This window comes from Perissodus microlepis, chromosome 4, assembly GCF_051167445.1.
Source record: "Perissodus microlepis isolate ML-2025 ecotype Zambia chromosome 4, ASM5116744v1, whole genome shotgun sequence".
NCBI classification, from domain to species: Eukaryota; Metazoa; Chordata; class Actinopteri; order Cichliformes; family Cichlidae; genus Perissodus; species Perissodus microlepis.
In genome coordinates this window covers 20,598,642-20,611,755 of record NC_140464.1, presented here as the reverse complement: position 1 = coordinate 20,611,755, position 13,114 = coordinate 20,598,642, and the positions used below count along the sequence as shown (strand labels likewise).

Below are 13,114 nucleotides of genomic sequence, written 5' to 3'. Positions count from 1 at the left end.
AGTGGTTGTGATACTTTGTTACAGAGCATCATGGACGGTAGAACTTTTAATCACAGTCTGTGAAACAGTAATAGATTGTACTTTCTGCACAGCAACCACACTGTGGTGTGTAACAACAGGATCAATATGTGTTTATTAAAAGATTTGCCTCTGCTGGCTGCCAGTGCTCAAGTAGAGGTCAAGTTTCTTCCTGCAGAGGGAAAAATAATAGAGTAAAGGAGTGTGTCCATAAAAGAATTATTGAGTATTAAAATAACCTTAAAAAGAGCAACAACGGGAAAAAAGCATGTATTGTCTTGAAACACTGTTTCATTGGTGTTAGCCTGGCAGCGTAATTTGTAAATTTGCACATTTGTATAGGATTTGTTAAAACAATAATAAGATGGAATAGCTTGTTTTTACACCAGTAGTTACTGGTTTAAAACTTTTGACCAAATAAGTGCACTGCTTTGGTTTTTCACCTTTATAATTATGTTCTGAAGCTGCTCTTTACATAAAAAAAGAATGTAAGTTGTCGGAAATCACAGAAAAGAAGGTTTTGCTGTGTGGAGCGAGTGGCTCAGCAGATCCAAGGAACAACAGGTGTTGTGTTTTGCCACTGGTGGATTTTGTCTTGCTGAACATCACTAAGTCACAGTCTTCACAAATGTGACCTTAATACTTAATATTTCCCTTCAAGATTCTTTAATTCTATATCTAACACAACAGTTACCCTTTACAGCAGTGTGCAAAAGTCTTGAGCCATCCATATTTTTTAAAATATTTTGCTAGGAAAATGGAAAATAGGTAGGGCAATTTATTGAAAAATGTGCAAACACATCAAAATCAATATTTGGTATGACCACCTATATTCATCAGCACAGTCTGAACTGTTTTAGGCAGCTTTCTTGTCATTTCTTTAAGTAGTCATCAGGAATAGTTCTCCAGGCTTCTTGAAGGGCATTCAAAGCTCTTCTTTGGGTGTTGGCTGCATTTTGTTCTGTCCTTTGGCTCTGGGGAGGCCAACCCATGACTGATGGCGTTCATTGCGTGTGTTTTCTCTTCAGCTTACCTTTTATTGTGGGTGTGTGGGGGGGGTGTTTATCTGTCATGGTAAAATAATTAAGCTGTTGCCAATCAGATGCTTTCAAGAGCCCCCACAGTGTTTTATAGATGGCTGTACACTCTTGCTGTTGTACCTCTCTCCCTACCTCCTCTGTATGACCAAAAATGTCATTTTGGATTCACCTGACATGACTGTTGCCTCTGATTTTCTGTCCAGTTCGTATGCAGTTAGGCACAACTCCGCCTCTTCTCCCTGTTACCTTTCTTTACGAAAGACTAAAGATAAATTAAAAAAGAAAATTCCTCAGAAAAACGGTCAGGTACAAGGACTGGACTTAAAATGAGTGGAAAAGCAGCCAATGTCCAAAGAAAAACTTTTCAAGATCTCCAGAAAGGCAGAGAATTATAGTAGTCAAGACCACTTATAAAAAGAAAGAAAGAAAAAATATCTGTCTGCCTTGCAAGTCTGGCTCCTTATGATATGAGGGGAAGCTCAAGATTTCACAATACTGTATATTATCCATCGATCCAGAGGTTAGATGAGAAATACTTTCTTTATCCCATATTATAATAATATCTGGTAGATGCCTCTCAGCTAAATAGATGTATTGTATTATTAAGAGGCTGATAGCCTCTTTTATGAAAGACTTCTTAATCCTTATCAACTTCAGAGTGCATCCCAGCTGTTATTGGGAAAGAAGCCTAAGAAAAAGGCCACCTTAAAAAAGTAGCTGGCATGTTCTTATTTGTATTATTTTAGGTTAAAACTTTAATCTTTTCAAATCCCCACTCGAACCACACACACACACTGATAAATGTAACATGAGCTAAAACTTGTGTCTGGATTATTTATTGGTCCGGCTCTCATGCCCACACACAGTAGGAATTATTTATTAAAGGGCAAATAAGCACAATGAACAGAAGAAAAAAAACCCAAACAAACAAAACTGTCAGGAATTTTTTTAAAAATGCAGTTTTTTAATTGACAGGAAAACATCCTTCAGGACAATGGTTGGTCATCGCACATTAATTATCAACGATACAACAGAGTCCAACTGCGTGTCGAGCCTTTAAACACCATCCCTGTCCCCTCCCTTTTTCCCCGTTTGAGGAGTAATGGCAAGGGGGGCGGGGCTTATTATTGCAGACACATTGACTCTCGTCTGACAGACAGTACACATGCACCTCCTCCCCTTCTTGTAAGGCTTGAGGGGGGGTTTGGGGTGGGGGTGCTTGGGTCAGTCGCTGAAGGGTTGTAAGGGAAGGAAGGAAGGAGAAAACAAGGCTTCTGATTCATCAAAGTCAAGTTCTATCACAGTTTGAACCTTCTGCTGCTCTCTAGGTTCAGCCGTGTGAGGAGCGCGATCGCCTTCACCGGACCAGTTCAATATTAGTCAAGAAAATGAACCACTATGCTGATCAGTCCTTTACAGAGCATCAGGGCTGAGGCTACTCCTACATAAAATATACATCAGATAAATATTTTCACCATCACCAGTGTTCTACTATGTTTAGATTACCTGGAGGAGAAGTGGAAAAAAAAAGTTCATGTCAACATTAAATAATGTTGGTTCTTAAGAAAACAGAACCAACCAGGTTTCCATTTCTCTATATAAAACTGTATAAACAGGAGCTCTGTTCTCACACTGTAAATAACCACCCAGTACTGCATTGGACAATAAAGAATAGGGTCGTCTAATCAGTATTTTATCAGATACCAATTATTAAGAGCCCAGTGCAATTAGGTAGTCGATCTACAAATGGAAACATCTGAAAATGCAAATATCAAAATCTCTAAAACATCCAGATGATTCTTTCCCAAAAGTTATTTTCTTCTTCTTCTGCGTCTTCTTTTTAAACCAAAACATGCAATAGTCAAAACTGTTTCCTCAAAAACAGGATTTAAATACTCAGATCCAAAGATCTGCAAAATCGTAAGAACAATTATACAGTCACTCTACCGAACCGTGTCGATTAATACGGCGATACCGTTTAGAGAAGAGGGTTTTCTTCGGAGAACCTAAAACCTCCCGTTGCTGACGGTGTTGTGCAGGAAGAGGACAGGAAACGAGACGAAGCAGCGTGTTCAAGCAAACAAAAATGATTTTGTTTTTAAAAAAGGATTTGAAGCAGGGGAATGACTAACTGTGGCCGTGTGCGACGTCATTCAGTGAGCTTTATGCTCCTGTGTGTCAGAGCTCAACGAGGACTGGCACCAAAAGACCTATAGGAGCTTTACATTCTGCCTTTGCAAGATGGGAACATTTACTCAGGGATTGTTGGTGTGTGTGTGTGTGTGTGTCCCTTCCACCTGATTACACAGTTGCCAACTGTAGTTTTAAGGAGACCCTGTGTTTAACGGTGTCTAAAGGTGTTTAACACCAAACCTGTCTGTCTACACACGTGCTGCTCGGTAAAAGGGAAAGCCAAAGAGAATGTAGATGGAGATTTATTAATTGATTTCATTCCTGGCTCTGTGTTTATGCATCTGATGAATGTAAAAAAGAAAAAAATCACCTCTTTTTTAATTATTTAGTACCCTTTGAGACAGACCGGGGGCAAATTTGCAGCAATTGTCTGATCAGCTGTTTCACAAATACTTGTTTGGTTGATTTTCTTTCCTTTTCATCTGCACAAACACGAAGAACGGAGCCTTGCGCGTTTACAGATACGATATGGGAGCACTTTGGTTTTCACTCAGATTACTGAGGATTCGTGCATGTTGTGCGCTGACCCTCCCCCCCTCGAGAAATAAAAATAAAATAAAGACACCCTCCAAGCCAGCTGCCTTGGAAAAGGGTATCTGTACCAATGAAGCTTACAGGCATGCTTCAAGTGTGAGTGTGTGTATATGTGTGTGTGTGCCAAACCACACCGTGCACATAACAGAATCAATTACGTATTGTGCTCTGCCAGGACAGAAGGAAGAAAACATTCAGCTCCTCGATGGAGCTCCTGGACGCATGGCCCACGTGACATGTGGCAAACCGGTGCGTCAGTAAACCGATGTGTCTGAAGTTGCGAGGTGCCGATCAGTGAGGACAGAAACAAAAGCGGAATGATAAATGGCTTGTCGAGTCCTCGGCAGAGGTGCGGATCTCTCTTCTGTTTACAGTAACCCCATCAGTGGGTGGGCCTGAGCTTTTGGAGAAATCTACAGTACCTAACGTCGCTTCCAGCCACACCCACACTCGGGGCACGAGTACTTATAGAAGCACGAACACCAGACAGAGAGAGAGAGAGCTATTCTCAATCGTCATATAAAAAAATGGGTTTATAGCATGTATTAGCAGTTCTACAGTATGAATACAAGAGTGTGGCTGTTTTTATGTAATGTGGATGATAACTATATTTTCCACAAGTATATATTATTATTGCACTCTGGCTACACATATTTAGTAAGTTAGTTAGTTTGGTTGTCTTTAGATGTACAGAAACACAGGTGTCGAAGCTGATCCAGCTTGAAAACAGCAGTAGAGGAGAGGCTCAGTGAAGCCATGATTCATTTCATTTGAATGAATCAAAGCAAATAAAAAATCTATTTTTTTCCCTGCCCTGAAATTTCTGGATTTTAAACTCCCCGCAGGGATGTGGTCCATTTAATAACGGCCAAATTTGAATGTGGAGCTAGGGCGCGTGAACTAATTAGCACATCTTAGTCAAATATATACTCACATTGCTCTTTCTGTAAATGCTTCGCATCACTGAGCCCATACTCTTAAGACTGATACCTATTTAGACACCGGTTACATAGAAATCTGAGACAAAACTACAGAAACACATCACACACACACAAACACACACCCTTCCCCCCCTTGTTCTCTTCGATCTCTTTTTCAAAATAGAAAAATAAAACCCGCTCTCCTTGGACCTCAGCTAGCAGGCTGAGAGGAGAGGGGCGCTCTCCTTCACGGCTTCCCTCGCTCTTTGAAAAGAGACATACATTCACAAGAGGACAACGGAGGAGAACACACGAAACGAGCAAAGTTGAAATTCAAATTTTGTGTGCAAAAAACATTTTTAGATCTCTATAAAAATATGTGCATATTGATAGAGCTATTTTTACCTCACCAAATACAGTATTTTCCTTTATTTACACTGCACAGATACACAGAGAAACACACGCACTACAGCTCTGCCCTGCTCCTCCTCTCTGTCGTTTACAGGCGTAAGAACTACATGGCCGACTTCCATAACAACAGATTTGACAGTAATCGCACGTAAGAGAACTCAGACGCTCGCACACGCACACACGCACACATACAGAGTTCTGCTCTGATCAATGTGATCCGAGGAGCAGAGGAGGGGCAAGCAGAACTTCTGTAGAAAACCTGAAGTTGCATATCCCACAATTCCCCCCCTTACGCTCGCATTTCACAAACCTCTTCCCGTTAAAAGGTCAGAAGTTGTCAGCCAGACGCTGCTTCCTGATTGGCTCGCGCAGGTGAGGACAGTGTGTGAAAAAAAACTTTGGCTACGGAGTTAGGTGGCTTTAGTCCTGGTGTGTTATCTGCATTAGTCCCCGACACACCGTGTACAGTGAGCACTGTTTGCCTGATACAGCCTCCAGCTGTGGATCTGCTGTCCTTCAAGCTGGGTTTAAAATAAAACAAATGAATTCATTGTCTCTTATTCAAGTCTGTACCAGCTTCTCTCTGGAAAGAGTAATCAATGTCTGTTCATTATTCATCTTAACAAAAAAACAACTGAAAAGAAACACCTCTTATTCCCATCTCTGCTGAGGTTAGCCGAGGCGCCGCTGCTCCAGCCTCAGAGATTTAAAACCAGATTCACCTCCAGAATCAAACGACTGGTGTTTATTGGGCGGTCCTCCGATTCTTTGCACTGAATCCTGCGCCGCTTCCCAGCCTGCCGTCGAAAGGGGAAGAGCAGGTGGCCGTGTCGGTGTCTGATATGCCAGCTGATAGGCCGCTCATGTATCTGGACTGCGGTTGGTCGAAGGTGAACTGAGGGAGGGGGATGTGCCCCGCAGCAGGGGAGACAGGGCGTGTCTGTGAGAAAGGCATTGGGACAAGAGGGGTGTGAGGCTGGATAAAGACGTTCGGGCTGATGGGGATGTGTGGGTGCGTAGGCGTGTAGGCGTGGGGAGGGGTGTGTGTCTGAGTGCGTGTTGGGGTAGACGGTCGCGAGTGAGCCAGCGCCCGAGTGGGAGAGTTTGCTCGCAGAGGAACGTGGACAGGCGTTAGCGATCTGTGCATTGGAGATTGCGTGTTTGCGTCTGATGACACATCTTGGGCGTTTGTATTTGACTGCATGTGTGGCGTCAAGTCGTAGGAGGGTGTCCTGCGTCTCAGCATCGTGCTGCAATCAGATAATTTGGGGGGCGAGGCGGTTTGAGCGTGCTCCCTCTCTGAGGGTGGGTGAATGGATATACATGGAGGACTCATCTTCTTCTTTCTGTGGTTGCTCCTGACAGACTGCACCCTCACAGGACCGCCTTTCTCCAGCCAGTAGGCCTCCTCTGTGAAGTGTTCGTTAGAGCTGGTTGTTCCAGCCCGCGGGAGGCAAACCTCGATAGAGTGACGCCGCTGGTCGTCGGCGTATCCGGCATTCAGTGATGGCGGCTTGTCCAGGAAGCCCTGGTTGTCGATGCTGAAGCCTTTCCTGAAGTCCCGGTCCTTCAGTCCGGCTCCAAGCAGGCTCAGTGCGCTCCTCGACGAGGATGGTGGCAGCGGAGGAGGAGGAGGAGAAAAGGTGGAGGAGTAGGAGTCGAGGGCGGACGGCAAGGTGTACGGGGAGAGGGAGTGGCTGCGGCCCACTTTAACCCTGCTCTCCGTCCCACCTCCCTCCCCGTCCCACCACCTGTGGCCGGCAGAGCTGGTGATGTGATACACCTCCTCGTCGGCCGGGTCACAGAGGGATATGGCGGAGGGCGGCCTTGGTCTCCGGAGGCTGGCAGGCCTCAAGGGGGCGCGGGGCGAGGGAGGTGGAGGGAGAAGCAGCGAAGGGGAGGACGGCGGCGGAGGAAGAGAAGAAGGGGAAGACAGCAGAGGAGGAAGAGGAGAAGGACGATAGCGAGGGAAGGCGGAGGGGGAGGAGGGAGAAGCAGGCAGGGGTGATGACAAGGAGGAGGATGGATGAGGAGGTAGCTGTAAAGGGGACAGGGGGGGCAGATGGACTGAGCTGGTCCTCTCCTGTTGCTCAAAACCCTGAGACTCCACAGAATCAACTTTAACCGCCACCTGCAACAGAAAAGCAGAACGCATGGGTATAAGAAGCTGCTGACTAAGAAATGTGTGTATGTGTGTGTGTCTATAAGCGTGAAACGGGGTCTCTCACCTGCCTATGCAGGGCCCGTGGTGAGGGGCTGGGTGTTGGCGGGGCGATGCGAGGAAGAGACAGGGATGGAGGTGACCGAGGGTGAACGGGGGAAATGTCCGGAACCTGGAGCAGAGAGTGGCTCTCACAGGGCTGGGAGTGGACCGACATCACTGAGACTGCAGGGAGACATGTGCAAAGCATATATGTCATCAAGTCAAACGTGATAGAACACGACACACACACAAAAATGACAGAAACACATGCACTTCTGGAGAAAACACGTGCACAGCTGGGCATAAAGAAACACACGTTATTTTCTGTTCTTTTTAAAGCATTATATTTCAAGAGTCATTGCCAAAGTATGACATCGCTAACACTTTATTATGATAGAACATTCGGATCTTACAAACAGCCATTCAAATAAAAGTTTAAGTGGAAGATGTGGTCATAAATAACAGCTTCAGACATGAAGCCTGGAGAAGTTTTCTGGGCTGAAAATTTGCTTTTTAAAATGTGCTATCAAAATAAAGTGTTTCCTGGATAAAGAAAAAAAAATCATTAGCGCATACAGTAGGTTGTTACACTGTATGCTGAGCAGCAGCACCGAGCTGACTTTTCAGGGAAATAGTCGCAGAAGGCCAGCTTGCTGCATGTAAAATTCCACATTAGATCCTGGTTACAGTAACAGTTTCACTTGTCTCTACTGCGCCATGCCAAGGGAAATTAGGGTCTTGACAGCATATAGCGCTCTAATGTGTCAGGTGTCAAGTGCACAAGAGAGCACATCCATCAGATGTTCAATCTGTGTGGTGAAACTGTGTAGCCAGGCTCTCAGGTGATCTGCACACACAGGTTCAGTGAACTAGGAAAATTTCTGGAACCTGCAGCAGAGAGCATTAAGGCTCACCGAACCGGGGTGTGCAGATATAATAGAAATAAAACATTAAAATGTTAGTCAGAGCGTAAACGAGTTCATTTCAAGTAGATATTTTCAGTTCAAGGTGTAAAGTCAGTTGATAAAATATTATTCTTAAAACACCACAACTTTGACAAAAGCTGGGATGCTGTGCAAAAGGTGAATAAGTACTTACCCCATTCCTGACTTCTTGCATATTTGTAACACTTATTAGATCAAACAGATTTTCATATTACACAAAGATAACTAGAGTAATAACAAAAGGCAGTTTTTAAATGATTTATTTTTATTCATTAAGGGATCAATTTGGCTCTGTGTGAAAAATTACACCCTAAACTTAATAACTGGTTTTGCCACCCTTGGAAGTGACAGTTCTTCCAAGTTTCCACCATTTGTGGATTATGGATCTAAGCTAGCCTTAGAAATGTCTTTGTAGCTCTTTCCAGACTGACAGATGCCAATGACTGTTTCTCAGCTGTTTCTTTAGATCTTGAAATGATGTGTTGCTTTTTGAGATATTTTCACCTCCTTGAGTTTGTCCGACAGGATCTATTCAAGTGATTTTTTTGATTCAGCAGGTCTGACAGTAATCGGGCCTAAGTGTGGCTACTAAAATTGAATCCAGCTTTCCAAAAAAAATGCAGTTAACCTGTCAATTCATGATTTAACAGAGGGGCAGTTACTTTGGCTCACAGGGCCAGGTAGGTTTAGATAGTTCTTTCATTTAATACACAAAATATTCATTTAAAAACTGCATTTTGTTTTCCTCAGGTTATCTTTGTCTATCTCTGTCTGTCTGAAACATTTAAGTGTGAAAATATGCAACAACAAAAAAAAGAAGAAGACGAAATCAGGAAGCCGGAGTACACAGAGAGAACCCAAAAAGACAACTAAATGTCTCTGTTTTCATCTCTGATGCGATATCTGTGTGCTTTTGATTGCATGTGAGGTTTATGAAAATGAAATCAAATCACTGACACAGCATCCCAGCATTTTTTTGTTTTTAACTAGACTATAACCAAAAGACAAAAGAGAAGTGATGACTGCATATTTTTAAACATATGCACTTTTCTGACTTTGCAACTTGACTGTGAAGACAACGACCACTCTAGTTTAGTATTCGGCCATTTCACAGCTGAGCAGATGAGCCTGTGTGAAAGTTGCAGGTATTCACGTGTATCGACTCATCCACTACAGTAAGTACCTTAGGACAGAGCTGGGCCTGTCCACAGCCTGGACACAACATGCCATTAGATTCTGACTGCAAATGAAACAGTTCTTGTTAGTGCTTAGAGATGTGTTCTGAGCATTGTTTCTTTATGTTCTGACTTCTTTTTTAAACACACAGAAGGTGAAACTACAGGGAAAAAAAGATAACATTATGTAGGATAGGTATAAGGTTGACTCTATGTGAGATAAACATTACTCCGTCTTTTATTTTAACTAGTTTGAATTGGACCTTGTGAAGTTTAGTTAACAAATTTAGTAACTGTGTCTCTGTCTGTTTACCACACAGATTAAATAAAATGCCAAAATGTCACAATAATAAAGCGATGCTACTCTCACAATCAATATTTTAGTATTTAACATCTAGTTTACCTGAATGCTGGTGTTGGGGACTCAGGTCTACCTCGTCTAAAGGGTAGGGGGCGCTGGCGGGTCGCACCGGTCTAAACATATAACTGTCATTTGGCAGAGAATGCATCCTGGATACAGAGATCTTGGATGACAGCAGGTTCTGGTTGTTGTACTGCACCTCTTCCTCCTGCAGGGGGAGACAGAGACCACTCAGTGCTAAAACCAACAGCTGCAGTTTTTACAAAGAAAGAATAGAGCGCTGTGTGATTCTGATGACTGACGTCTGTGTTGCAGGTTGAGACAGGTAAAAATATGAATGCCATGTCTGTGGCATCTTTCTGGTGCAAGATAGTGTATGGACAACCACTGAAAATAACACACACACACACACACACACGCACAAATTCAAAGAACTGTCTCTTAAAGTTATCTTAAAGGTAAAGGTTAAAGGAGAGCATCGTTTGCCATCTTTTCATCAGGCTCTGACAAACCTAGGCTGAATTACATGCCAGCTCTATACACAACCCAAAACATGTATTTAAATGTTTTCATATTTGTTAAAAGACTGTAACCCAGCAGTAAGATGTAATAACAAAGTATATGTTTATACCTTGTTTTATTAGTAATATTGCATTTCCACCGATCAGGCATAACATGAGTACCACCTCCCTATTATTGTGTAGTTTCCCCTGTTGCTGCCAAAACAGCCCTGGCCCATCGAGGCATAGACTCCACTAGACTCCTGAAGGTGTGCTGAGGTGTTTGTAATCAAGATGTTAGCAGCAGATCATTGAAGTCCTCTAAGTTGTAAGTTGGGGCCTCCAGCAATCAGACTTGTTTGTCCATCGCATTCCACAGATGCTTGATTGGAGTGGGATCTGGGGAATTTGAAGGCCAAGTCCACACCTCAAACTTATTTTTGTGCTCTTCAAACCATTCCTGAACCATTGTTGCTTTTTGACAAGCCCAATTATCCTGCCAAAAGAGGCCACAGCCATCAGGGAGTACTGTTTCTATGAAACGCTGTACATGGTCTGCAGTAGTGCTTAGGTACATATCAAAGTAACATCCACATGAATGGAAGGACCTGAGGTTTCCCAGCAGGACATTGCCTAAAACATCACACTGCCTCCGCTAGCTTGCCTTCTTCCCATAGTACATCTGGTGCCAGGTGTTCCCCAGGTAAGTGACACACCTTGGGAGGCGGCAGAAAGATCAGCAGTAGTTTTATTTGATGCAACAGTAGCTCGTCTGTTGGATCAGATTGCACGTGGGGAGTGAAGGCCTACCCGTGTGATCTGTTCACTGTTCCTTCCTTGGACCACTTTTGAGAACACCCCACAAGAGCTGCAACTTTGGAGACCCAGTCGTCTACAAATCATAGCTTGGCCTTTCTTAAATTCAATTAAACCCTTACGTTTGCCCATTTTCCTTCTTCTAACATATCAACTTTGAGGACAAAATCTTCACTTGTTCAACTATGTTACAACTGTGACGGTGTATCAAAACTGTTTTATCATGAATTAATGTAACTGGCACACATGAAAAAACATGTTCCACAATGCTGATACTGCTGCAATTGCTAATAAGCACAGTTTTGTCTTCCTACCTCTTCCGGTGAATTTGAGCATGGCCCCACATAGGTCCCTCCGACTGAGCTGTTGTTGGAATTTGTGCTTAGTCTGCGATCCCTCTCCCTATCCATTTCCAAGGCGATCTCTGCATCAATCTCCGCATCCTCTTTAGCATCCTGCAAATATATCTACTTAATATCTGTGCATTTAAAAAGCCAAAAACCAAAGAGATAGTACTCAAGTTACTGCACCTTGTTGCTTTCCTCTAGATGTTTCATCAGAACAGCCACCACCACATTGACCAGAACAAACTGGGCCATGAGCACAAAGGTGACAAAGTAAATTGGAGAAACCCAGGGCAGATATGGTAAACAGTGTTCGTCAGACGGGTGACACTCTCTCAATGTGTCCTGAAAAGAAAAAGAAGAGAAAATGAAGAAGCAGATAGTTTTACCCCGACACCGAATCACAGTCACCACTTGAAAAAGCTGGGCATCCACAGCTGCAAAGACTTTTGTAAGCATCACAGTTTTACACATTTACTCATTTGTAACTTCAGGAAACAAAGAAACACAAATTTAAGCACACACAGAGACATGATAGTAGTTCATAATCAGTAAAAAAAGAAATAAAAACATTGCACATTGTTAAACAACCCCCACTCTCCATCACTCCTAAAAGGTATATGCATGAAATCACGTCCTGTTTTTATATTGAATTAGCTCAAAAAAAATCGCCAAACTGACAGACGCGTACATTTCTTACACACAACATAAAACAAACTGTCTGTACAAAAACAGAAATCTACTTTAAAGTGCCTTTTTTAAAGCAGTGGTTAAAAAGAGAAACTGTGTGGCATCGCCCTCTGCTGGAATTCAAGAGGCATTGCTTATGTTGTGGGCCACTTATGGCCCAGTCTGAGCCTTAGTGGAGAAGTTTACTTACACATTTAATCCTTCACATAATATCTTAATATTAGAAAAAAGGTGTGTGACTTCAACAAACATGTCATTTTTTTAAGCATCAGGCCTTGTGTTTGACACCTTTTCCCTAACTATATCTTGTTAAAGAGATTCTACACTATACCTAAAAATTATAATTCATTTAAAAAAAAGAAAAATACATGACATTGTCACATCATTTGTACACGATCACATTTTTGTGTCGTTCAGAATTTCATTTTTTAATAAAGTAAAACTCAAAATGTGAAAGTTTTGACATTGGTCTCCTCTAAGCTACTTTATCATTTCATAATTGCTTTTCGAGGTCGTCGCTCTCTGCGGTTATGAGATAATCTAGTCATCATTTATTAGAGCTCATGTTGTGCATACAAGCGCGTTTGTGTGTGTGTGTCTGTTCATACTTTCATAATCCCATTCCAGTTGTCTCCAGTGGACACTCGAAACAGTGTGAGAAAGGCCATCCCAAAATTTCTAAAGGTTGCGTGACGACCCAGACCTTCACATGGGTTGTCGTCACTGCACTCTAATCAAAGCAAACAGAAGAAGACGTTAATTAAGCTGCGCTATAAACATGGTGATGAAAAGAAGACGAGAAATACAACGTGCCGCACTTCCATACAAAATACAACTTCTTCTTCAATCATATAAATGCAGAGTAAACTAGTTCCAAGTGGCGTCTCCCTATGGACGTGGCACAGGAGAGCGAATGAGAAAAGTCTTCCAGGAGACAGCGAAAAGTCTTTGGGTCAGTTTAACAG

The 13,114-nt window shown here is 42.8% G+C and overlaps 1 protein-coding gene across 3 annotated transcripts in view; it reads right to left on the bottom strand.

Moving 5' to 3' along the window:
• Nucleotides 1-1,878: 1,878 nt before the first annotated feature.
• The window catches only part of cacna1ha (calcium channel, voltage-dependent, T type, alpha 1H subunit a), a 135,712-nt gene continuing 124,476 nt past the window's right edge, over nt 1,879-13,114 (bottom strand). For 2 of the 3 annotated variants that reach the window (XM_084926410.1, XM_084926411.1), the window contains exons 33-38: nt 12,758-12,879; nt 11,646-11,804; nt 11,430-11,570; nt 9,842-10,007; nt 7,345-7,502; nt 1,879-7,247 (exon numbers count right to left, since the gene is read on the bottom strand). In XM_084926410.1, the coding sequence (XP_084782536.1) occupies nt 5,862-7,247; nt 7,345-7,502; nt 9,842-10,007; nt 11,430-11,570; nt 11,646-11,804; nt 12,758-12,879 (2,132 nt within the window). In that variant the 3' untranslated portion in view covers nt 1,879-5,861. Of the gene's footprint in view, nt 7,248-7,344; nt 7,503-9,446; nt 9,504-9,841; nt 10,008-11,429; nt 11,571-11,645; nt 11,805-12,757; nt 12,880-13,114 lie in introns of those variants that run through there. The other variant, XM_084926412.1, reaches the window with a different exon arrangement.